Source organism: Lathamus discolor, chromosome Z (assembly GCF_037157495.1).
Source record: "Lathamus discolor isolate bLatDis1 chromosome Z, bLatDis1.hap1, whole genome shotgun sequence".
Lineage (NCBI taxonomy): Eukaryota > Metazoa > Chordata > Aves > Psittaciformes > Psittacidae > Lathamus > Lathamus discolor.
The window spans coordinates 101,043,333-101,067,092 of record NC_088909.1 but is presented as its reverse complement, the minus strand read 5'-3'; the positions used below and the strand labels follow the sequence as shown (position 1 = coordinate 101,067,092).

Sequence of the window (23,760 nt, the reverse complement as noted above, 5' to 3'; positions counted from 1 at the left end):
TGGCCGAGGAGGGACAAACCTCGTTGATGAGCGAAGCCGCCGTGGGGCTGACACGCGGAGCGTCCGGCCGACACGCACCCTGCTATGGACGGGCTTCAAGCAGGAGACGAGCACGGTCCGCTTGGATCTCACGGCTTTATTCACAGACATCACTGCCCGGAGCCCCACACCACCATCAGGCAGCAAATCTCCCCCACACCACGCGATTAATTAATTAATTAGTCGTTTCATAACGAAGCGCTTGCTCCGCACAGCCTCCCGCACGGCGAGGTAGGTCAGTGGTAGCCCAGCATGGCAAACGGGGGCCAGCGGGGCACCAGCCGCCACAGCCCAGCCTGGAGGTGAAGCTGTCAGTGATTGAGCGCTGCCAATTGCCTGTTTTAGGGTTATTTTGAAGGAAAAAAAGGCTCTGCTTCCCAGCAGAGTCCAGAATTCCCTTCCACCATCCAGGTGTAGCTGCTGAATCGAAACGAAAGCGCTAACTGCCAAATATATGCAAAGATCCCCAGGACAGTGTAGCACCGCGCTGCATGCGGACCTTCCAAATTGCTTCCCAAACCTGGGTCTATCCCCTTAAGCATTTTCCCAAGTAGGGTACTGAGGCACAGAGAGGTTAATAACGAAAAATAAAACAACCATCTCGTTCCAAACCATGTGTGAGACCAGCTTCAAGGGAAAGCAGCGATCCCAGCCCTGCTCCTGCACGCAGGCACTGCTGCCTCCCGAGGGAAAGGGAAACATGCACGCCTAGACAATGCCTTGGCATCAGTAAGCAGCCTGAAGCACTGAGGGAAGAACAGAGAGAGATGGGATGGAGAAACAGGTGTGGGAATGGAGATCCACAAAGCCCTGACTTCCCCAAAGCATCCCTATGGACTGGAGCAGGAGATGCTCCCAACAGCCACCACCTTCTTGCACAGGTGGCAGCTTTTGGTTGCCATTTTCCATGTGGTATAAATGAGACACAATTGATCCCAGCCCCATGCCAGGACTATGGGAAACACCATCCCAGTGGAGCTCTCCCTGCCCGGCCAGAAGCACACACTCGCCTGCAAAATCCCAAAGTGCAGCAGGTTTGCGAATTGCACAATGGAAACAGCGCTGCTGAGCATGAGGATGACACATCCCCTGCATACTCAGACAAGGGATACATGGACCAGAACAAACCATTTGGAAGAGCTGCTCCAGGAGAGACCCAGCAGGGTTCAGTGACTAAAACAGCCAGTGAAAGAAAGCAAGAGCATCTCCAGCCCTTGGAAAACTTGTCTTCTCGAATCTCAGTTCTTTGGTGTTGTAGCCAGTCTGCCCTGGACGAGCAGCCAGCACTCCTTGGCATCTCTGCAGTGACAAGAATGTGGACTCATAGAATCATAGAATGGTTTGGGTTGGAAGGGACCTTGAGATCATCAAGTTCCAACCCCCCTGCCACGGGCAGGGACACCTCACACTGAACCATCCCACCCAAGGCTCTGTCCAGCCTGGCCTTGAACACTGCCAGGGATGGAGCATTTACCACTTCCCTGGGCAACCCATTCCAGTGCCTCAACAGCCTCACAGTAAAGAACTTCCTCCTTATACCCAATCTAAACTTCCCCTGTTTCAGTTTGAACCCGTTACCCCTTGTCCTGTCACTACAGTCCCTGACGAAGAGTCCCTCCCCAGTATCCCTATAGGCCCCCTTCAGATACTGGAAGGCTGCTCTGAGGTCTCCACGCAGCCTTCTCTTCTCCAGGCTGAACAGCCCCAACTTCCTCAGCCTGTCTTCATACGGGAGGTGCTCCAGTCCCCTGATCATCCTCGTGGCCTCCTCTGGACTTGTTCCAGCAGTTCCATGTCCTTTTTATGTTGAGGACACCAGAACTGCACACAATGCTCCAGGTGAGGTCTCACAAGAGCAGAGTAGAGGGGCAGGATCACCTCCTTCGACCTGCTGGTCACGCTCCTTTTGATGCAGCCCAGGATACGGTTGGTTTCTGGGCTGCGAGCCCACACTGAAGCCGGCTCATGTTCATTTTCTCATTGACCAACACTCTCAAGTCCTTCTCTGCAGGGCCGCTCTGAATCTCTTCTCTGCCCAGTCTGTAGCTGTGCCTGGGATTGCTCTGACCCAGGTGTAGGACCTTGCACTTGGAATGGTTGAACTTCATAAGGCTGGCATCAGCCCACCTCACAAGCGTGTCAAGGTCCCTCTGGATGGCATCCCTTCCCTCCAGCGTAACAACCGAACCACACAGCTTGGTGTCATCGGCAAACTTGCCGAGGGCGCAACCACAGAATCATAGAATGGTTTGCATTGGAAAGGACCTTAAGATCACCCAGTTCCAACCCCCCTGCCATGGGCAGGGACACCTCACGCTAAACCATGTCACCCAAGGCTCTGTCCCCCTCCCCCAACACATCTAGTTTAAAGCTTCCTTGACCAGTCTGGCAAGCCTCCTACCAAAACTGCTCTTCCTTGTCAGACCAGCTCCACCACCCCCAGCAGACCTGGCCTCCCAAACCTAGTCCCATGTTCTAAATACCCAAACCCCTGACTATGGCACCACGTTCTAACCATTTATTAACCTGGCAAATCCACCTAGCCTTTTTAAGGTCCTCCCCTTTGTCCTGGAGAATTGATGAAAAGACAGCCTGAGCTTCAGAGCCCCTAACCACCTCTCCAAGGGCTCTGTAGTCCCTCTTAATGTTCTCCAGGCTACTGCTGTCTACATCGCTAGCACAAATGTAGTAAAAGCTTTGTTATTGTAAATAAAGCAACTTTGCTTTGCTTGCACTCTCTGCTGAGATGAACGTGCGTGTTTTCTGCTGTGCCCGCTGCTCCACCCTGTGGCCATAAATGCCTGCAGGCAGGCAGAGGAGAATTATGGAGAGATAAGGGGAGGATTCCCAAGCGCCTGCTGAGTTCTGTGACCACAAACGATGAACATGAGAAGGCTCAGCAGCATTACAGTGACCACTGGAAGAGGAACGAGTCCCAGAAATGGCCCAGAAGAAAGCCCAGGGGCCTCGGCAGCAGCTGTGGGGACATCAGAGGCCAATTCTACAGCATTAGTGACCATAAGGTTTTCTGCCAGCTACAACAAGACCTATTTGGGATCCAGCCTTGCGGTTTAGCAACATGTATTATCTGGACTAACCTCACATTAGCTCGAAATTTACTGGGTAGCTGCTAGCTCCATCCCCTTCCTCCTCTCCACACCTATGCACCCCTCACCCTTCAGCATGGCCCCTCAGCACCAAGAACCATACAGGCACCAAGAAGTCACAGTATACAGCAAACCTATTTTTAAGGGTGGGACTCTAAGCCTCTCTGTTTGTGGGCTGATTTGTTCCTGCCTTCTCCAGTTTCCCCACTGTGCAGCCTAGGGAGTCATGCCAGCTACAAGACAGTCCCTGGTTGTGTTGGGTGAAATGATGCAGGGGGGATGTGAGGCTGAGGTGGAACAGCACAGCCAGCAGATCAGGAGGCCAGGCAGTGGAAATTGAAGCCCAAAGTTAGAGCAGTTTAAGCCTCCCTGGAATCTCACCCTAAAGCCTGAGCAAGCATATTGCAGGGGTTAAAATACAAGGGCTGTCTGCCCTCAAAAGCCATTTTCCACAGTGACTGGGCACCTGGGTGTAATGGCAAGGGCTGAAATGATGAGAGAGGTGCTGAGACACCTTCCCCAGGACACTGCAGGAATCTGTAACTCCAGGAAGAGCCTGGAGTTATGCTATCAGTCTGCAGTGGGGAACTCAGACAGGGGCAGTGACGGTGCAAGAGTTAAAAACCAGATGGGATCAGAACAAATATCAGCACAGGAATCTCAGGCAAGCAGTCCTCAGCTCTTTCCAGAGGAAAAAGAGACTAAAGTTTTCATAGCACCAATTAATGTCACACAGTGGTTCAGGGCAGTAAGGATTTTCAGCTCCCATCAAAACTGCAGGGGAAACTTAGCTGGGATGTGTCCAGAAAGCATGGTCACTGTCCTCAGCCTTTGCTCATGAAAAAATACACTCAGCAGCTAAGGGTAGGTTTGGGATAGCTCATCTGTGGCATGAAGTCCATGCAGAACACTAAGGTCAAGAGCAAGATAAGCACCAGACACTGGAGCTCATGCCAAGGCCATTCCTGCCATTGGGACAACTACTCCAGACTCCCCTTTCCTTCTGACCAGACCCAATATAGGGATGAGCCAATGTTCTGTCACTGCATCTTAATTGTTCACAATCAACAACTGGCATTCAGTAGCACAAGCTCAGAAAGACATCGGAAGCCCTGGCAGCTACAGCCTAGCCCATGGGGACACCAAGAGGCCGAGACCACAAGTGCAGAGTTCCTTGGTCATGGACAGAGTTCTCCCTGCTACCACTCCCTAATAAGCTAAGCCTGCTTAAGGCTGTATGAGGTAGCCCAGAGCACTCCCTAGTGTCCTCCCTGTGGCTGAGGAAGGAAAATGGGAGTGAGTGTAGGGCAGGAGGGGCCTCACTACAGAGCAACCAACTATACAGAGGAGCAGCTGCCAGTGAGACCCCGGGAACTATGTGCATGTGTACCCATGTGTGCTTTGCTTCCAGGATGAAAACTGAGCATGTGAAGAGAAGTGGTGGCTGCAGAACCCTCCTTCTCCTCCCAACCTTGTCTCCCCTTGTCAGCAGGCCCCTTTCCCATGAATCACTGTCTCTGCACAGGCATGGTGACACCCTGCTGACCACTGAAGCTGCACAATGGGTACAGTTGTCAGGAAAGCAGCAGCAAGACCCCCCCAGCTGGTGTTTCTCCAGAGGAGCACTTCTTGGGCTCCTGCAGCAGAGTCCTCCTGCTGCCAACGAGCACCCATAGAGAGCTCTGACCTCCATTACTGAGAAACACCATCACGATGAGTGGGCAACAACAGTTGTCTCCAGTCCTTTTGTGCAGTGCTGAGCCAGTGAGCTGGGGATAAACCCTGTCTGCTGTCGGCAGGCACTCATAGCTGCTGGCTCATGGATCCTTCCCAGCTCCAAGGAGGAAAGGAGACAACCACAGCCTCGGCCGATGAGCAGGTCGGGTTCCCCAAATCTCCAGCGCTACCTGAGCTGAAGCCGGCTGAACCAGGTGCTGACAGCACAGTCCACACGCATCACCAGGGAGATCCCCAGCAAGAGGCAGATGCTGCTCACCACAAAGCTCAGTGACTCAAAGAGGAACCTGCAGGTAACAACAGATGCAGTAAGGGTATGGCAGCTGGTGTGCCTGCAAAGACAGGCTGCTACCCTCACTCCCAGCAGGCTGGTTATCCTGAAAGTGAGAGGCTGTTAGAACCCCAGACCCTAAAACATGAATTACATTCACTCCCCAGCAATTGCTGCCTGCAAGCTATAAGCCAAGCATGCCTCTAGTTTAGAGGCCGTTCAGGACAACACCCAGGTGGGCTTCTTAATCCCTCAGAGGTTAAGGCCACCCAACACAAATCTATTAGGTTTGATAGTTTAGCATTTCTGGGTTTACCATTTTTGGTCTGGTATCCCTGCCTTTGGCACTCTGTCCTGAATATTCTTAGCTTCCAGGTGGGTTCTGTATGTCTTTGGAAATCAAGATAAGGAGAGAAATTTCCAGGCTCTAGTTCAAGTCCAGCTTCTGAACTTGAAGCAGGAATTAGTTAAGGACAGTCCTGTAGCCTCTGCTGGGCAGGAAGAGTCAGAAGATTGATTACAGGGTCTCTTCCAGCATTACTGTCTAGTCAAGACATCAGGGATAGGAGCCCTAACCCAGCATCAGAGCAATTCCTGGGACTTACTTGGGGGCAAAGACCTTCCAGACCATGAGATGCCTCCTGAGAATCATAGCTGCACAAACACAGGCCAGAAGCTGTAGGGGAGATCATGAAAACCAAGTTAGAGATTAGACTGGAGAGACCTCCTGGGCACTGTGTTCACATCTGAAGGTTCTACTAAACTGTGCACGCCAGAAATAAGCATCTCAAAGAGAATTCCCCTCCATTGTGTCCTCAGGTCAGGAAACAAGCAGTCTGAAGCACACACAGGCCCTCCTGAGGCCAGACTGGACAGTACAGAGGAGGACTCACACTGTGGCTAACCTGACCCGGTATTTCACTGAGAGGAACACTCCTGCTCTCTGCTACAGGGCCTGACCCCTCCCTTGTACTGTGTCTGGTCTGGACACACAGCAAAACGATTTGAAAAGTTAAATCCCAGAAAGCTTTTGGCTTCTTTCACGGGATTACATTTCTGGTGTTTAGCTCCCCATATCACCACAGCACACGATCAGATGAAAACCAGAGCTGGTACAAAATAGATAGGCATGGTGGGGAAGAGGGGGAGCAGGATTACAACCCTGTAGTTTCTGAACAGATGTTCCCCCTCTGAGCATACAGGTATGAAAAGCAGCTTAATCTGCACTGCGGCTTCTGTGCTGGAGCCCTTCTCAAAGCACAGAGCAAATGGCATGGTTGAAAAGAGGACCTGTGCAGCTGCCCTTCCACCAGAAATGTCACCCATAGGCCTGTCTGTGCCCTGCCTTACCCCTTTCCCTCATCAGAGTGCCCCATGACTCCCACAGCACACCAATTTCCTGTTAGACAGCCTTCTCTGCAGCCTTCCCGCCTCTGTCCATACCTGTGCCCCAAGGACAAAGAGGTACTTCAGCCCCAGCTGCAGCAGAGCAGTGGAGAACTTCTCTGGGGACTCCCGCAGCCTCATCTCCATCATGTGCTCCTCCACCTCCTGCAGTGCCTCTTGGGGTTCCTTCTTGGGCTTCTTCTTCTGCGAGCTGGGCATCTCACACACAAAGGGCCAAAGCAGGAGCAGAGGGCAGCCAACTACCTCAAGGACAAAGGCACATGAAGTTACTCAAGCCCAGGAGGTGAGGAGCAGTCTAGGCTCTGCCATCATGCCCTGGACGTGCAGGAAACATATACCCCAGCTCCAGTTTGCTGTTCAGGCACAACTGCATAGAGGCTGCAGGCCACGGGCATCTCTGTGGCCCCAGAAGGGGACAGTGAAGATGCTGCTGTTCAGCTGGTGCTGGAGCCTTCATCGCCTCGTGCTCAGCCTGCAGGCCTCCAGACAAGGCAAAGCAGTGAACCGTGTCTGCTCAGGCTCAACAGCGCAGGAAGAAAGTGATTTACCTGCAAAGAGGATATGGGAGGCAAAGGTGTTGGCGCCCACCAGGACAGCAGGCAGGAGGTTGGTGCTGTGGTCAAGGTGGAAGCCCACAAAAGCTGCATTCCAATGGATGGCCGGGAAGATGGGCTGGTGGCCTGTGGAATAGAAGAACTGGGAAGCAGCAAGGAGCCAGGAGATGACTGCATACCAGGGCACAGAAAAAGGCTCTGAGAGACAAAAAAAAGAATAAAAAGAGAGGGGGAAGAAAGATCAACGTTGAGGAACAAGACAGATCCATAGCAAAAAAAAACTACTGACTTTTCTTCTAGGTTCCTTTTCCATGCTGTCTCCTTTGAAGACAGAAACCTGTAAGGCTCCCACCACAGATACAGTGAAGGGCCAGGCATGCCTCTGCTTCCCTCTGCTGGACCCAGTCAGCAACAGTGGGGTTTGATGCCTGCTTGCACTCTGGGGAGAAGGGATAGGTATAGAACCCCCTTCCCTGACACAAGGGACAACTCCTCTTCCTGCACTATGTCCCTGCTGCATGCATCTCCACTAGAGGATTGAAGCAGCTCCAATACAGCTAGGAGGATCCCCGGGGATCAGTGTAACACCACCCCCCAAGAGCAGACTGGACCCTGCTGCTCCCGCTGGAAATAAGACACAGTCACAGCAGATAAGGCCCCGGATCTCACATGCAGAGGACGCTCTACTGAGCTCTGACTCACCAGCATCTCCAGCAAGGCCTCTGGCACGTGTGTGGATGTGCAGCAGCACGAAGGCCTCCAGGAAGAGGAGCAGGAAGGCAAGACTCAGCCGCTCACTGTGCAGAAGCATCAAGAGGAAGCCCAGTAGGGTGAGTGCTATGACCAGGGCTGCTGAATACACGCTGCCCAACCCATATGCTGCGATAGTGGCCCTGCAGCCGCCCTGCTCCAGGCGGCTCTTCTGAGACTCCTGCATCCTCTTGTAGATCTGAGGGATGACGTGGAGGAAATCCACTTCAGAGCTAGGAACCCCCAGGTATGGAGTGACGATGGATCCTGCCGAATCCCGCGTGTCCTTTGCAAACACTGTCATCGGGTTGCACAACAGGAGCAGCAGCCCCATGGATGCTAGCCCATAGACAGCCCATGGAAAGGCAACAACGGCCACTTGCACCAGCTCCTGCAGCTTACCTAGAGAGTCATCAGCACTGGAGACAACTGCCCAGTAGCAGGCAATGCAGACAACCACCAGTGGGAAACCCCAGCGCACAAAGAGCACGAGGGGGTCTGAGCTGTTGAGGTTGCCGTAGTGTCGCAGCCAGCTCCGCACTGCATAGACCAGCCCGGCCAGCAAGGCCACGCACAGGAGGTAGAAGAGGTTCTTGGCCCGTGTATTTCTCAGGCTGGCAAGCGGGGAGAGGAAAAGAGAAGGCCGGCACTGAGGAATTTCTTCACGGCACTGGTGGAAGAAACCAGAGAGGCGCACGCAGACCAGGAGCATGGCCACAAGGCACAGCAGGTACCACATCTCTCTCCGGTAAGAACTAAAGCCAAGGACCTGCTGCTTGGGCCCTTCTGGTACAGTCAGGCGGCCATCCCAGTGGAGCTTCCCTACTAGCAGCATCACCAGTGAGGCCAGCAGGAATGGGGCCACCCGGGCCTCGGCCACGACAAAGCTATCAGAGAACATCGCTCCACAGCGGAAGAGCAGAATGCCCATGGGGAATGCCAGCCCCAGCCAGGCTCGCAGCCTCTGACTTAGACCAGTGTTGGCCAAAAGTGGCTGACTGCCCACCAAAAGGGCTCGCTTGGGATGCCGGCCCCACCAGTGCCAGAAAAACCCCAGCTGAGAAGCAGCGGCTGCGCATGAGGACACCAGGAGGAGATCCAGCCCCTCCTGGGTGAACACATGGGCCAGCCCTAGCAGAACAGCCACCACGAGGCCCCAGAGCAGTGGGTACAGGAGGCAGCTGCGGTAGAAGGAGTCTGATGATGCAGCGAGCTCTGCAGCCATGTAGCAGAGCAAGCAGGAAGCAGCAATAAGGGTGCAGCCCCCCACCATACGCAGGGAGTTGAAGCGGGCCCAGGACTGGGTGCACACGGCCCGTGCCTCCCGCAGGTAGAGCTGGAAGCGACTGATGAGACTTCCCAGCCTGGACTCCAGCTCCGGAGGCACCAACACTGCCCCCTGCACCTGGTCCAAGAGCTGAGTGTGCTCCTCCACAGCGCTGGAGAAGAGCTCCTGCAGGCGCTGGAGCTGCTCTGCTGGTAGGTCCTGAGCCACCAGCGAGTAGGACTGCAGGAAACGGTCCACCTGTGGGAGAGGACACAGGGTTAGACAGGGACACTGGGAATGGGATTCACTGCCTTACACAGATCCCTTCAGAATGGAAACATGCCCAATATGCTACCCCCTGCAGGGACAGACCTAGCTCCAGCTGCATCACCCAGTGTTGGTCACCCATATCCAGGATGTGACTGCCAGGAACACAATCCCTCTGCCAATGCGACATCGCTCTCAAGTGAAGTATCCAGCCCAACAGCCACACTGGCTCCTCTCAGTTCTTCACTTGCAGGTGCACCTCTGATAATGTGATAACTAAGGGCTTTTACACAATCCTTTTATAGGTCTCTCAAAACTTTGAGTCATTACTAGCTATTAATCAGCACCCCATGTTGATCTTACTTTGTTTGCTGAGGACAGATATCAAATTAAAGAGATTATAGTGGATCAAATCAAACTGTTCCCCCTTCTTCAGTACAGGCACATTAGCACATGTACTATAGTCTAAGGAAAGTTTGTTCTGTTTCCTTCTCCTTTCAAGAAGACAGCAGTAGAGGCAGCTATGAACCCAAAGTCATAAAAGAAGTCTTACAAAGGCATTACCAGGGTAGGGTGCCCTTACAAACATCCAGCTGCTCAACAGTAGATCTGCTCAAGCCCAAAAACACACCCAGGTCTTCACATGCCTTACAGCTGCCTCCGAGCACAGACAGAATCACTCTGCTCCTGTCCATGAATGGCAAATGTATGCACCAGCTCTCTTGCAGGCCTGCATGACCTCCCTGGTATGCAAAATCTTCTTCAACACCAACATGATCAAGGCAGAAACCTTCTCAAATGAGTGCAAGCATTCAAGCAGAAAGACTACAACAATTAATTTCTAACTGATGATAATCAATGTCCTCAGTAACATAAACTATCACCTCTAAATGACAAAGCACTCTGCTGATCTATAAATACAAAGAAGAGAGGCTGAACATTTCTTTCTTCCCATCAGCAACCACATCCTCTCCTCACTGACTTGCACCAGTGGTGTACACCTGGCACACTGAGGAGCTGGCTGGAGGAGTTATTCTTGTGATCCTTGCAATCCAGGAGTCCTTCAAAGGCACACTGGCACTTTGCTGACACGTGCCCTGCAACACGTGTGGCAAATCTGGTTCTGAGGCATGCTGAGAGCCACAAGACAGCCGTCACGTCCTCCATGGAGGTTCTGGCTTTCCCTGGCACGTGACCTGCTTCATTGCCTGGACTTCTTTTACACCTCGTATAGTCACTCTCAAATTTTGTCATTCAGCTTTTGGGGTTCTGTATTTTGTTGTGCTTGGTGTTCACTGTTCTTTCCCTACGCCACTTTACTGTCACATGTTCCATGGCGTTTATTTAGTCCTTCGTTACTGTTCTCCTTTTGCCACTGATCTAGAATAGCTAACCCTGTTTCTCCTCCAGAACTGAAGCACCATGAAAACACCCATTTATGCTCCTGAATCCCCATTAATGAGACTTCTCACTAGTCATCTTCAGTGTTGAGGAACCAGCCTCTCCACCAGCCTCCCCAGTTACCAAATCCACCTCTGACCATTGGAGACCAGCCCTCATCCTGAAGTGAATGCCACTTTTCCTGGCAGTATTTGCCACACCATTGCACTCAACACCAAGCACTAAATGGGTGTATCTCAATGGGTGTACTAAATAGGTATCTCATTTCTCTGTTTGGAAAATGGTGCCACTTTTACTGAAGAAAACACCACAAAAAGGTAACCCTTCAAAATGAGTTCTCCATAAAGGTAACACCATGTCACTGCCCCACCTCCACCAAATAGAAGAGGTTTGGCCTTAAACAACCATTCCTTCTACTCTCTGGTTCAATGGGAGGCCTATTGTAGGGCGTACCTGCTTGGCGTTGATATGATAGACTGAGAGCTGCTGCAAGGCTGCGGACACGGTGTCACCATCCCCGGAGAACAGCTCAGCCATCACCTCCCCTATGTTACTGTAAGGGATGGGCACACCCAGCAGCAGGGCCACAGTGGGCACCAGGTTCACCTGGGGAATGGCCTCGGGCTCCTGGAGAGACAGGGGAGGAATCAGAAATTCAGGAAGCACACAGCAACACAGCTTTTCACTTGGGCTGGAGGGTGATAGGGAAGATAAGCCCCTCTTCAGAGAGCAATATGGGGAAGCCAGGAGTGGAAAAACACAGAGGAAGGTAAAAGCTCTGCAATGCCCAAGGGCCCTGTGGAGGTGAGGTCCCTGGCTATGGCCCTGGCTGTCTAACAGCTTACCTGGCCTCACCTCAAAACCCCTCAGAGCCTGAACACAGGTCCCAAACCCTTCACCCACCTGCATCCTTTGTCAGGTTTTTCACTGTTCTCCTAGGTAAGGTGACAGACTCCTCTCAACCTAAACAATCCCACTAGAAGCATTACGCTCTGTAACCCCAGGTGCAGTTTTCACCCCAGATGCCACCTCAGGCAGTGACAGCTAAGAATCAGCTTCTTCTCACCTCTGGAGGGCCAGTGACAAATAGGGGTGTTCTGCTGTACACAAACAGTGCTGCATTCACTTCCTTCTCACTCTCGCCACCATGGTCTCCGGTCTCTGTCATGCCATGGTCCCCAGCCACCAGAAGAAGGGTGTCATTCCCCAGGTGATCCACCAAGGACCTGTCACCAGGATAAGGAAGATCAGCTCCTACCTGGGCACAGGCCCAAAGAGCCCAAGTAAGAGAGGACATATGCCCACCAAATCTGCCTGCACCACAGAGGTGAAGTCCACAAAAAGATATGGGCAAAACTAGGCGCTGATGCAGAGCTGTAACAACTGAGTCAGGTACAAGGGCAACGGATACTTTGAAACCAAACTGGAAATGCAGAGCCCTGAGCCAGAGTGGACTGATCTTGCTTAGGCCCCAGTGAATGGCGGCTGGTTCCTCAGTGTCTTCAGGGATCACAACAAAACACAATTCAAAAGAAGGATTCCCAACAGGAATGAATTTTAGGCTGCTTCTATTTGGGTCCTATATATTATTCATGTTGTGTGAGCAATCTCTTATTTTTAAGGAAAAAAGGGGGGATTTGTCCCTCAAGTATGCTGTAGGTATGCACTCTCAGGTACAGCAGGGCAAGTTACCTGCTCCTTGTAACATCAAAAATTAAAGCGTTTCTGAGAGTCAAAAGCTGCAGCATTTTGAGCTGAGGCAGGGCTGTGTGATCAGGATTTCTGCCCGCTGACCACAGAGGTGCAGATCATGGGCCTGCACAGTAAATGCAGCATTCTCTAGCCAGGGCTCTACAGCTGATTCTCAAACAATAGCCAACCTCAATGTGACAGTCTCCATTTCAGAGATCAAAGGGGTGAGGCTCAGCCATACTGCAGTTGCGCCACCACCTGATGGTCTGGTTGACAACCAAAGCTCCAAGGCCTGAAGACAGCCTTACATCTGAAATGAAACCTCTTATGAACACGTGTCTACACAACCAAGACTGCACCACAGCTGGGGTTTCAGCTGCTGCTGGCCAAAGCCATTCTCCTTGTAAGAGGCACAGTAAGCATTCCCTGTTGCCCTCTGCATCCGAAAATCCCCTGGGAAGACCCCACCAGCCTGCCTGAAGGAAGAGCCCAGCTGGCAACCCCGCACCAATCACCTGAGCATCTCATTCATCTGGGTGAGCTTCTTTGCCATTTCAGGATGGTCAGGCCCATGTTTGTGTCCGCAGTGGTCCACGCCGAGGAAGTGAGCAATCAGCATGTCCCATTCACCACTGTCCACTGCAGAACAAGAGCACCCTTATCACACGCTAGCCTTGGGTTCAGAACAGGCTCTATGCTTGGATCCTCCCACCAGAGCTTTCTGGTTGCCTCTGGAAACTGCTGTTTCTTCCCCTCCTGCCACTGTCACTCCCAGCTCTCAAGCAGATGGATGCAGGTTTTAAGAGACACACTCTTGGTCTGCAGGTGCCAAGCAATACCACAAGGAGTTCAATACCCAGCACTGCCCTAGTATCCATGGGTTTTATTCACCATCCTGCAGTAGCAGAATGGCCCAAGTCACATTGAAACACCCTTAACTCAAACGGCCATGAACTGTGCTAAACCAAAGGGATGTTCAGAAAAAGAACCCGGAACACCAGTTCTCCCCCGGAAATGTTTCAAGTTGGACTCATCAACACGTGCCTCTGCATCTCAGTCAGGATATGGACACAGAACACCAACCAACACCCTTCATTAGCTAGAAAGTTACTCCAGCCTCTCCCCCTTGCTTCAGGGCTGCGACACATGAAAACCAACATATCCGGAGCTAAACAATGAACTGCAGAACCACAAGGTACAAGGACACCTCTGTGAAAGGCCACTGCATCCTTGATTCACTTAGATTCATACACAGAGAAGGCAAAGAGCATTCCCCTTGGTCCCAGAATCTCAGAGAGGAGTCTGAAATCACCTAAAATTCACAAACCAATTTCACATGTCACCTTCCTCCCAGGACTAGGAGCTATTCACGTTCTGCTGACAGCAGTGCTGTGTCCCAGCATCCCAGCTGCATTTTCCAGAGCACTGTGTGACTGCCTGGGCAGCCACATGTCAAAGTTAAGCTGCTCCTCCCGCTCCATCTTGGCAGTGTGTATCTAGGACAGATGTAGATGCCTAACCTCATCCCATCAAGCTGCACCCTCTCCCAAATGGAGGAAAGGTATTTACAGGAACAGTTTTCAGGCCCCAAAAGCTGGCTTATCAGCTAGAGCACTATAATCCCCAGGCTGCAGTGTGTGACTGCCCAGTGCTACCTTGTAATAGGAAAAACTCATCAGCCCTACCCCAAACTTGCAGCAGGACACCCATATAAATGAAAAAACTACCATAAAATGATTTGGGTTGGAAGGGACCTTAAAGCTCATCCAGTTCCAACCCACCGTCACAGGCAGGGACACCTTCCAGTAGACCAGGTTGCTCCAAGCCCTGTCCAACCTGGCCTTGAAAAGGGCCAAGGATGGGGCAGCCACAGCTTCTCTGGGTAACCTGTGTGTCATGGTTTAAGCCCAGCTGGTAACTCAGAACCACACAGCTGTTCACTCACCCCTTCCCTTCCTCCTCCCTGCGTTCCTGGAGGGATGGGGGGAGAATTGAAAGAATGTAAATCCCACGGGTTAAGAACAGTCCAGTAACTAAGGTATAACACAAACCACTGCTGCTACTACCAATAATAATAATGATAAGGGAAATAACAAGGAAAGAGAATACAACTGCTCACCACCTGCCGACCGATACCCAGCCCAACCAAGCAGTGATTTAGCCCTTCTGGGTAACTGCCCCCACTTTGTATACTGGGCATGACGTGCTGTGGTATGGAATACCCCTTTGGCTAGTTTGGGTTGGGGATCCTGTCTCTGCTCCCTCCCGGCTTCCCATGCCCCTCCTTCCCGGCAGAGCGTAAGAGACTGAAATGTCCTTGATCGGAGTAAACGCTACTGCGCAACAACTAAAAACATCAGTGTTATCAGAGCTGTTCTCAGGCTGAAAGTCAAACACACAGCACTGAACCAGTTACTACGAAGAAGAAAAATGACTGCTACTCCTGAACCGAGGACACTGTGCCAGGGTATCACCACTCACATAGATAAGAACTTCTTCCTAACACCTCACCTCAATCTCCCCTCTGTCAGGCTAAAGCTATTCCCCCTTGTCCTGTTACTACCTGCCCTTGTCAAAAGCCCCTCTCCAGATTTCTTGTCGCCCTCTTTTAGATACTAGAAGACTGTTACAAGGTCTTCCTGAAGCCTTCTCTTCTCCAGGATGAGCAACCCCAACACTGTCAGCCTTTCTTCATGGGAGAGGTGCTCCAGCCCTGTGATTGTCTTCGTGGCACACATTGCCAGGTCATAGTGAGCTTCTTGTTACCCAACACCCTAAGCGCTTCTCCTCAGGGCTGCTCTCAACCCAGCCTCCACCCAGCCTGTATTTGTGCTTGGGATTGCCCTGACCCAAGTACAGCACTTAACCAGGACTTGGCAAAGAGCTGCTTACCAGTTGGATACAGATGACGCAGGATCCCGTCATCCACAGTGTGGAGATCCTTCACGTTAAAAGAAGGGAAGAAATACGAGCGGAAAAACTTCTCTGGGAAGAGTCCTTCCCAAGTGTCGTCACCCATGAAGACCACTCTTCTTCCTGAGTTAGCAAGAAAGGAATTAATGAGACCAGGGGCTTACCCAAGTCATGCTGTTATCCAACCTAGCATAAACAGCCTGGGCAGATCCAGGTCAGGGCCTGGAGCACTGGCGCCTCTTCAACCCACACTCAAAAGTGACCTAAAATTAAAATGACCATCTGGCTGATGATAAATGAGTTTGAATACAGGTAGCAACCAGCCCTGTTTCTGAGCCTGCCAGGGCCCCTCCACACCAAGTCCACTTGCACCAAATCCACCTCTGACACATCACCCCAGCAGAAAGACCAGTGGGTTGAAAAAGCCAGGAAGCAGGCCTGTTAGTACAGTACCTGTTTGTACAGTACCTGCTTACACTAACACAGCACTTAGGAAGGTTCGGCATGAAGCAGACAAATACTTGCTCAAGGCACCCCTGTACAACACAAGGCAGTAGATAACCGCTGACAGGGAGTGAGTAGAAGCCATGAGCCTTGCCTCCAGCTTATAATACTAGGATGGTGGGTTTTCCTACACAAAAAAGAGAAGGCAAGAGCACTGGTCCTTCCCACTGCCCTCGCTCTGCTTGCTCTGCCTGCCACCATCAAACCCTCCACATTTCCAGGCAGCCTCTCTGGCCTGGGAGCAGAGCTATTTCCTGCAAGGCTGCTGCTCTTGCACAACAAGGTCTGTCTCTGGCTTTCGACTTGAATGATTTGCTCAGTTTGGCCTCCCCGCTCGCACACAGGGTAGGGGACGACTCAGCCATGTAACCTCATCCCAAGCACTACTATTTGTATCACTCTGACCCCTGGAAGGAAATCTCTGTGGATAAGACTGACTGTGTCCCATTCCCTTCTCTCTATTCCATTGTCCTAACTTAACAAGCCTTTTACAGCTCCACTAAGTACCAAGCACCACAGAAAATGCAATGAGGTTGCTGCCCAACAGCCACAGGCAGCCAGCCAGGTCGGCTTGTGCCTGAAGGACAGCCCCACAGCACACTCCTCCTCGCAGGCACCAGCTCCTCCTTCATAGCACAGCTCACCTGAACGCAAACATGACACGACCGACTGCCCTTGGCTTAGTGCAGCCATTCGTGGAGGTGACCTTGTGCAGTCGCCATCAGCACAGCCACTTTCACCTGCTTTCTCGTCATCTTTGAAGATGATGAAGCCATGGTCCTACTCCTTCCTACTCCCAGTACAAGATGGAGAAACCCTGACTACATGATAACTGTCATCTGAGTAGAGCTAAAGAGTTAGCTGATAGGGTGGAGGCATTGTAAGCAGCTCCCTTCAAAGGAGAGGGGAATAAAGGTCCTGTGTGAGCACTGGCCAGTGATCTACCTTGCTCGCGTGGGACACAGCTCCTGCCCACCTACCGTTCTGCACCAGCTGTGCCAGCAGATTGTCCTCCTGGATTGCATAGGTGGCAAAGTTGCTTCCCACATCAATGAAAGTGGGAAGTGACCCGGTGGTGAGGCCCTTGATGCGCTGCATGGTGGCAGTGGGGGGATCTGCTCGGAAGCGGTAGAGACGGGCATGGCGGGGCTGGGAGGTTGTGAGGTGGTGCAGGAAACTCAGCTTGTTCTCATAGGGCAGCGGGCTGGCTTTGGCTGGGTTGAAGCGGGCAAACTCGTAGCGGAGGGCATCAATGATGACAAGCACGGCCTTGGAGAAGCGCTGGGGTGCCCAGCAGGAGCCCGGCGGGAGGCTCTGTCTCTGCCAGGGTGGCGGCAGGAGCGGGTCTGAGCAGGAGCTGCTGCTGGCGAGCTCGATGCGGGTGAGCAGGAAGCCGCTCATGAAGAGCCCGATGCCAGCAAAGAAGAGAAGGCAGACCCAGGCCAGGAACAGCAGCACCGGCCACCGCTGCATCCTAAGGGGAGGACAGGCAGGTTTGGGCCTGGCACCACCCTCGCCACCTCCCAGCCCGACACCCCGGCTTCACCGCATACCACCGGGCCCCGGTACCCCGGGACACGCTGCGGCCCAGCCCGGAGCACCCCGACTTATCGGGCCGCTCCCGGACACCCCGGGACACCACCTCACAGCCAAGCCCCTGGACCCCCGAGCCCAGTCTCCCCTCTTGCCCCCCAGCCCCTCACGCCCTGCACGGACCCTCCCGGCCCCGCTCACCCTTCTCGTTTCCGTCCCGTCCCACCTGCGGCCGCCTCGCCCCCCGGCCTGCCCCCGGAAGCGCCGCGTGTAGCACCGGCGGCCCTAGAGCGGCGGCGCTGGGCACGGCAGCGCCCCCTGGCGGATGGGAGCTACTGAGCTCCCCAAGGCTCCGGCGCCCCAGAGCTCTCCCAGCTCCACCGCGGCGTCCCTCTTAATTAATTAATTAGTTGATTGATTGCTAGCGGTGCCCCCCTCCTTGCACTCTATACAAGAGCCGCAGTCTCGCGGGGGCAGCTAGCGGGAGAGGAAGGGGACAACGAGGATCCCCATCGGGAACTGGAGCGGCTCTGCCCTGGAGCCAGGCTGAGAGAGCTGGGCTGGGTCAGCCCGGAGAAGAGAAGGCTCCTGATGGGGAGACCTGAGAGCAGCTCCAGTGCCTAAAGGGGCCACAGGAAACCTGGAGAGGGGGCTTCGGACAGGGCCAGGTAAGAACAGGACAAGGGTGAATGGCTTTAACCTGACAGAGGAGAGACTGAGATGAGACATTAGGAAGCTCTTCCCTGTGAGGGTGCTGCAGCCCTAAACAGGTTACCCAGAGAAGCTGTGCCTGCCCCATCCCTGGCAGTGTTCAAGGCCAGGTTGGACGGGGCTTGGAGCAACCTGCTCTAGTGGAAGGTGTCCCTGCCTGTGGCAGGGGGTTGGAACTGGATGAGCTTTAAGGTCTTCTCCAATCCAGCCCATGCTGGATCAGGCCTCTCTGCCTTGAGATGGGGTTGCCCAGCTCCTCCTGTGTATTGTGTGTCTGTGCAAGCTCCTGTTAGCAGCCTGTTTAGGAGTGACAGCTCCTCTTCAATGGCAGATGGTGAGGTCAGGCTCCCAGGGATGTACTGCAGCAGCACTGGTACCATTTATTCCATGACTGAAATCCAAATACAAAATAAGGACTGAGGGAAAGAGAACACCTGACCAGGGAAGACAGCAGAAAAGGACTGCCGTATCCCAGCAGGTCCCGAGCGAGGGTGAGAGATGCTGCTGGCCCTGCTAGCTGGAGCCAGCCTGCTCTGCCTTAAGCACCTCAGCGGTGGGAGGCTGGGACTCTTCACAGGCTGGAGGTGCCTCATCCTGGGTCTTCACAGTTTGTTGCTTGGTCAATGTGGTGTAGATGGCCAGGGCCTGGAGGGAATGAGAGCACCATGGAGGAGAATATGAAGAGAGATGGGGACCTGATCCCACTGGGCTGCCTCTTTCAATCCCCATCAGGCAAGAGACAGGGTCCCTCCAATCACACTAACCTGTGCGACCATGTTGGTGACATCGCCAGTGTTGGAGGGCAGCAGGAGGGTGTTGGAGTCTTTTGCAAGATTGGAGAAGGCATTCACATATTGCTCTGCCACTGAGAGAGAGGCAGCAGCACTGCCATGCTGCGGGCAGAGGGACAGGGTTCAGCACTGGGTCATGTACCACCAAGGCATCACGCAGACCCCCACCCCTGGCTCGTCATGGTCCCCAGGACAGCAAACCCCTCACTTCATGCTTTCGAAGTGCCCAAGAGAAAGACAGGTACCAGCCATGGTTCTACCTGCCCAGCACCAAAGCAGTGGGTGCTCCAAGGATCCATCACTCACCTGCTGTGCCAGAGCAGCTGCCAGTAGTTGAATAGCCTCTGCCTTTGCTCTGGCCTTGACCAGCATGGCGTTGGCTTCTCCTGCAATGAACCACAGCAGAAGGCACGTCAGAACTGCCACAGAGTACTTGCAAGGAGAAAATCAAGGCAATTTCATGCGTGCAAAACCTCCTCTTCCCCAACAGCAGTGTGGCTATGTTCCTGCCACACACCTCCTGCTGCCCCAGGCTGTGGGACAGCCACACACACAGCTTGAAGGCCCCAGCAGGGAAGATCAGCATGGCTGAGGAAGCCTGGCACACCAAAGAGATGCGATCTCTTTCCAGGAGCATCACCCCTCAGTGCAGATGGTATGAACCCCCAAATCCCAGCCTAGGTGCACTACCAGCAGCTTTGTTGATCTGTTCAGCTTTCTCAGCTTCTGATGCCAGGATCTGGGCCTGCTTCTGCCCCTCAGCCACATTGATAGCTGATTCCCGTGTCCCCTCCGACTCCAGCACTGTCGCCCGCTTCCGTCGCTCTGCCTCCACCTGCAAACACAGGCCGGACACCACGCCCATGCTGGAGAAATCCCACCCATGGGGCAAGACAACAGACTTTCCCCTCTTGTTCCAGACCACCCTCCTAGAGAGCCAAACCTGCATCTGCATAGATTCTTTCACACGTGGGGGTACGTGGATGTCCTTGATCTCGTAGCGCAGGCACCGGATGCCCCAGCAGTCTGAAGCCTGGTTGATGGCATCCACAATGTTGGCATTTAGGGACTCACGCTCCTGGGAGGCACAAAGAGAATGGCAAAGAGCAAATAAGAGGTGCTTAGGATGAAACGGAGATCAGGAGGGAAATAGACACCGTCCCTCACAGGCCAAGGACAGCCAGAAAAACCCATCTCTGCAGGCATAAAGCAGTGTCACATGCTCCCCACATCTCTTGAAGGGGTCACCATTTCCTAAGGAGAGCAGTGCCCCAAACTGAAATTGCTGGGATGCAAACACCTGGTGTACATCTGGATGCAAACACAGTGCAGGAATGCCAACAGCTCCTGCTCCTGCTCAGCAAACACAGCATGAGGGTTGCAGCCCCCATGACCCAGGTCAGCCAGGTCATTAATTCTGGGCTTGAGCAAAGTGTCACCGCCTCAAAAGGAGCTGGACCAGAAGGGTCTGGGAACATGCCACCCCATCAACCTTTCCAGCCAACCCAGGGCAGGGTAAAAAATAGCTCCTGTTAGAGAAAAAAACCAAAACAGGACCCATCTCAAAGGATTCACTAATAGGTCAACTGGAAACAGAAGCCAGAAGCCCTCTAAGCAAAGGGCGTTTTGCTGTTAAGCCCATAAGCCTGCCCTGGGGCTGAGGGAGAGGCTGCTTCATGATGTACCTCCCCAGCTCACCCGGAAGACTCTGTCGAGGGAGAGTTTGCCAAGTTCAGATCTCATGGTGGTCTGGGCCAGCTGGGTCACTGCGTATTCGGGATCTTCCACCCCATAGCTGGCCTGGAGAGCAGAAGCAAACAACAGAGTCAAATGGAATGCTGAGAAGGAACCCCCTGAACAAGGCAGGATGGGAAAACAAGAAACCTGCCACAGACACTCCTGCCAAAGAGAAGAGGAGTCTGGAGCCACAGGAGGGATTTGGGCGCTCAGCCCACCCGCCTCATGGGGCACATCAAGCCAGGCATAGGGTGAGGCGTGTGCTGAGGGAAGAAGGGAACCAGTTGAGCAGCACATCACATGCAAACCATGTGGGGCATAGCTCAGAGGCTGTAAGTTTGGCAATACCTTGTAGGGGTCCATAACCCGCAAATAGAGCACACCATCGATCTGGAGGGTGACGTTATCTGCCAGGAGAGAACAACACATCCTGTTTACTGCAGCAGCAAAGACAGAACATGGCAAGTCCCTCTCCCTCAGCAGAATCAGCAGAGCTGGGCAGGGTCATCCCTTTCCTCCCTGGTGTAAGGAGCAAGGCACAGAAGAGGGACTGGCTGAAAACAGATCTCCTTGTCTAAGAGGCTTTGTAAAAAGGACGTGCCTCAGAAAACACTGTATATTGACTGTTCTGATAAACAAGAAGTCTCAGGTTTCCAGAGCAAAACATTTCATGCCCTAGTTATCTTCATAAAAACAGAGGAAAAACAAGACACAACAAAACCATGACACTAGAATTTTAACAGAGCTGCCCATTAACTTGATTTGAAATCTTTTTTTCAGAAACACAAAGGGTTTTTTGTGGTGCAAGACAGGAAAACATCTAAAAACCAGACTGCTACCTTAGTACATTCAACCCAGCATGAAGAGGCAGCTGCAGCCCCAAGAGGAGAGTCAGGACCTCCTGGGTCCTGCTATACTGCAGTTGGCTATACTGCTCAGCACCAGCAGTATAGCCAACCCAGGGACAGGGCTGAGTGCAGGAGCCTGGGCCGTTTCCACTTGTCCCCACAAAGTCCTCTCCTTGCCCCAGACGCAGCAGCAGGAAAGGGGCAGGACACAGAGGCTGTTCCTTACCCAGGGTGACAGCTGACTGCTCTGGGACGTTAATGACGATTTCTTTGAGACTCTGCACATAACGAATCCGATCCAGCAGAGGGATGAGGAAGTTCAAACCCTGGGAAAAGGTTGGGATTAGATGGCTGAGCCCTCTAATCTGTTCTCTTTCCCCCCCAAAAAAAAAAAGCTGTGCAAACAAAGTATGCTACAAGCTGCAGATACTGCAGGCAAAACAAACATGCTTTACACATGGGGAAAACTTAGGTTTCTCAGTGCCTTCAATACCCCACTGAGGGAAATAAGTCTACAGACAGATCTGGAAGAATAAACTTGGAACCCCTGAATCCTCACACAGCTTTAGGAACCTGCAGAATCCAGAAGGGGAGAAAAGTGTCTCCTTACAGGCTCGAGGATTCGGTGGAACTTGCCCATCCTCTCCACCACCCAAGCCTCTTGCTGCGGCACAAACAGCACCCCAATATTCATAGGCAGGCTGGAGTTCAAGCGGTGTGGAGCTGGGGCCAGCCATGCTGCACGCTTCAGCTGATGGGAGCGCTGCAGGAAGGAGAAAGAATGGGATTGAGACCGGCTGCACCTCAGAGCCCTGCACCACCCCTGCTTTCCCATCTGGGATCGCTGCTTGCAACCCTAACACACTAGGGCAGCTCTGATGCCTCCAACAAGCCCACCTGCGCTGTGTGAGGAACACAAGCTGTCCCCACAGGGATCAGACCTGGCCCCAGAGCCAGTGTGAGTGTCCCTGGGCTGTCCCCGCAGGCATGGGGGGCTTACACCCATGCTGGAGCTTTCTCCATGTCCCCTCTTGCCTCACATCCCCACTCTGGGGGAGGAATAACGCCTCCCTGACACAGCCAGGGTGTGTGGGGGTCCCTTCTGCCCCACTCAGCCCCTGTACCCTAGAATCACAGAATGGGTTGGGTTGGGAGGAACCTCAAAGCTCACCCAGTTCCAACCCCTGCCACGGGCAGGGACACCTTCCACTAGAGCAGGCTGCTCCAAGCCCCTGTGTCCAACCTGGCCTTGAGCACTGCCAGGAATGGGGCACAGCTTTTCTGGGCACAGCTTTTCTGGGCACCCTGTGCCAGCGCCTCAGCACCCTCACAATGAAGAATTTCCTCCTTATATTTAACCTGAACCTCCCGTTTGGACCCATTCCCCCAGTCCTATCACTACCGTCCCTGACGAAGAGCCCCTCTCAGCACCCTTGCACCCAGGCCCCCTCAGACACCCGAGGGCTGCCATGCGGCCTCCTGGTCAGACCCGTCCTCCCACCCCACTTCCCCTGTCCCTCCCCACCTCCTGCCCCGCTCCAGGGCCCGCTTCCCCCCGGGGCTCCCTCAGCTCTCCCCACTTAACCCCTCAGCCCGCCCGGCCCCACCGCTCCCCCCCCCCGCCCCGGTGTCCATTCACCCCCCGCGGCCTCACCTGCAGCAGCCCGAGGCCTGGCCCGGCCCGGAGCGCGGCCCGCGCCAGCATGGCTGCGGCCGCCCGCCCTCCTGCCCCGCCGCCCCGCTCCGTGCCGCCGCGCTGCCCCGCCGCCCCGGAAGGCCTCCGGGAGCCACCGCCCCTTCCGTGTGCACCGCCCGGGCCGGCGCGGCGGCCGCGGCCGCTGGTTCCGCCGGGACCGGGACCGGGGTCGGTTTTCAAAGGGGTGTTTATTAAATTAGACTCAAACACGGGAAGCTGCCCATGCTCCATGTATCCCCAGATCCCCTCAGGAAGGCCCGTCCCGACCCCTGGCTGATGTCCCCTCTCCCCGGCCGCGCTCCAGCGCTGCCCCCCGTCCCTTCCGCGCATCAGGCAGAGGTGCAAGGCCCCGCTTCTTTGGCAATCGCCGCCTCATCCCAGGCCCCGCATCCGCAGGACCCGGGCCCCATCCCCGTCTCTTTGCCCAAGGACCACACCAGCGGCCATGGCCCCTTTGGGGTCTGCCTTGGCCTAAAAGGGGTCAGGGGACAGGCCCCCGCCGCCCCAGGCTGCCCCTTCCCTCCCGTGCCCCGCA

At 53.9% G+C, this 23,760-nt stretch overlaps 2 protein-coding genes across 6 annotated transcripts; both read right to left on the bottom strand.

Annotated features, from left to right (window-relative positions):
- Positions 1 to 121: 121 nt before the first annotated feature.
- PIGO (phosphatidylinositol glycan anchor biosynthesis class O) lies at positions 122 to 17,690 on the bottom strand. 5 transcript variants are annotated; one of them, XM_065662438.1, is made up of 11 exons: positions 17,644 to 17,690; positions 16,890 to 17,383; positions 15,385 to 15,528; positions 13,008 to 13,131; positions 11,867 to 12,026; positions 11,254 to 11,427; positions 7,818 to 9,390; positions 7,110 to 7,313; positions 6,598 to 6,800; positions 5,760 to 5,830; positions 122 to 5,170 (listed from the first exon to the last, which is right to left on the bottom strand). In XM_065662438.1, the coding sequence occupies exons 2-11, from the start codon at positions 17,380 to 17,382 to the stop codon at positions 5,050 to 5,052; spliced, it is 3,267 nt and encodes a 1,088-aa protein (XP_065518510.1). In that variant the 5' UTR covers position 17,383; positions 17,644 to 17,690; the 3' UTR covers positions 122 to 5,049. The 5 variants fall into 5 exon arrangements, 4 of the variants coding, with proteins under 4 accessions (XP_065518510.1, XP_065518511.1, XP_065518512.1 ...); XM_065662439.1 differs by lacking the exon at positions 17,644 to 17,690 and adding an exon at positions 17,626 to 17,636; XM_065662440.1 differs by lacking the exons at positions 122 to 5,170; positions 5,760 to 5,830 and having other exon boundaries at positions 6,708 to 6,876.
- An 818-nt stretch (positions 17,691 to 18,508) lies between these two features.
- Positions 18,509 to 23,298, bottom strand: STOML2 (stomatin like 2). Its single transcript, XM_065662437.1, has 10 exons — positions 23,184 to 23,298; positions 22,140 to 22,292; positions 21,756 to 21,855; positions 21,030 to 21,088; positions 20,643 to 20,744; positions 19,888 to 20,022; positions 19,635 to 19,779; positions 19,251 to 19,330; positions 18,918 to 19,046; positions 18,509 to 18,798 (listed from the first exon to the last, which is right to left on the bottom strand). The coding sequence occupies exons 1-10, from the start codon at positions 23,232 to 23,234 to the stop codon at positions 18,667 to 18,669; spliced, it is 1,086 nt and encodes a 361-aa protein (XP_065518509.1). The 5' UTR covers positions 23,235 to 23,298; the 3' UTR covers positions 18,509 to 18,666.
- Between the last annotated feature and the right edge of the window lie 462 nt (positions 23,299 to 23,760).

Coding starts and splice junctions, on each gene's coding strand:
- PIGO (XM_065662438.1), bottom strand. CDS start 17,382: ATGCAGCGGTGGCCGGTGCTGCTGTTCCTGGCCTGGGTCTGCCTTCTC. Junction 9,391..11,253: donor ATCATATCAACGCCAAGCAG/GTACGCCCTACA, acceptor CCTCTCCCACAG/GTGGACCGTTTCCTGCAGTC. Junction 7,314..7,817: donor AGGCCTTGCTGGAGATGCTG/GTGAGTCAGAGC, acceptor TTTGTCTCTCAG/AGCCTTTTTCTGTGCCCTGG.
- STOML2 (XM_065662437.1), bottom strand. CDS start 23,234: ATGCTGGCGCGGGCCGCGCTCCGGGCCGGGCCAGGCCTCGGGCTGCTG. Junction 19,780..19,887: donor AAGAATCTATGCAGATGCAG/GTTTGGCTCTCT, acceptor CTGTGTTTGCAG/GTGGAGGCAGAGCGACGGAA. Junction 19,331..19,634: donor ACAGATCAACAAAGCTGCTG/GTAGTGCACCTA, acceptor GGTTCATTGCAG/GAGAAGCCAACGCCATGCTG.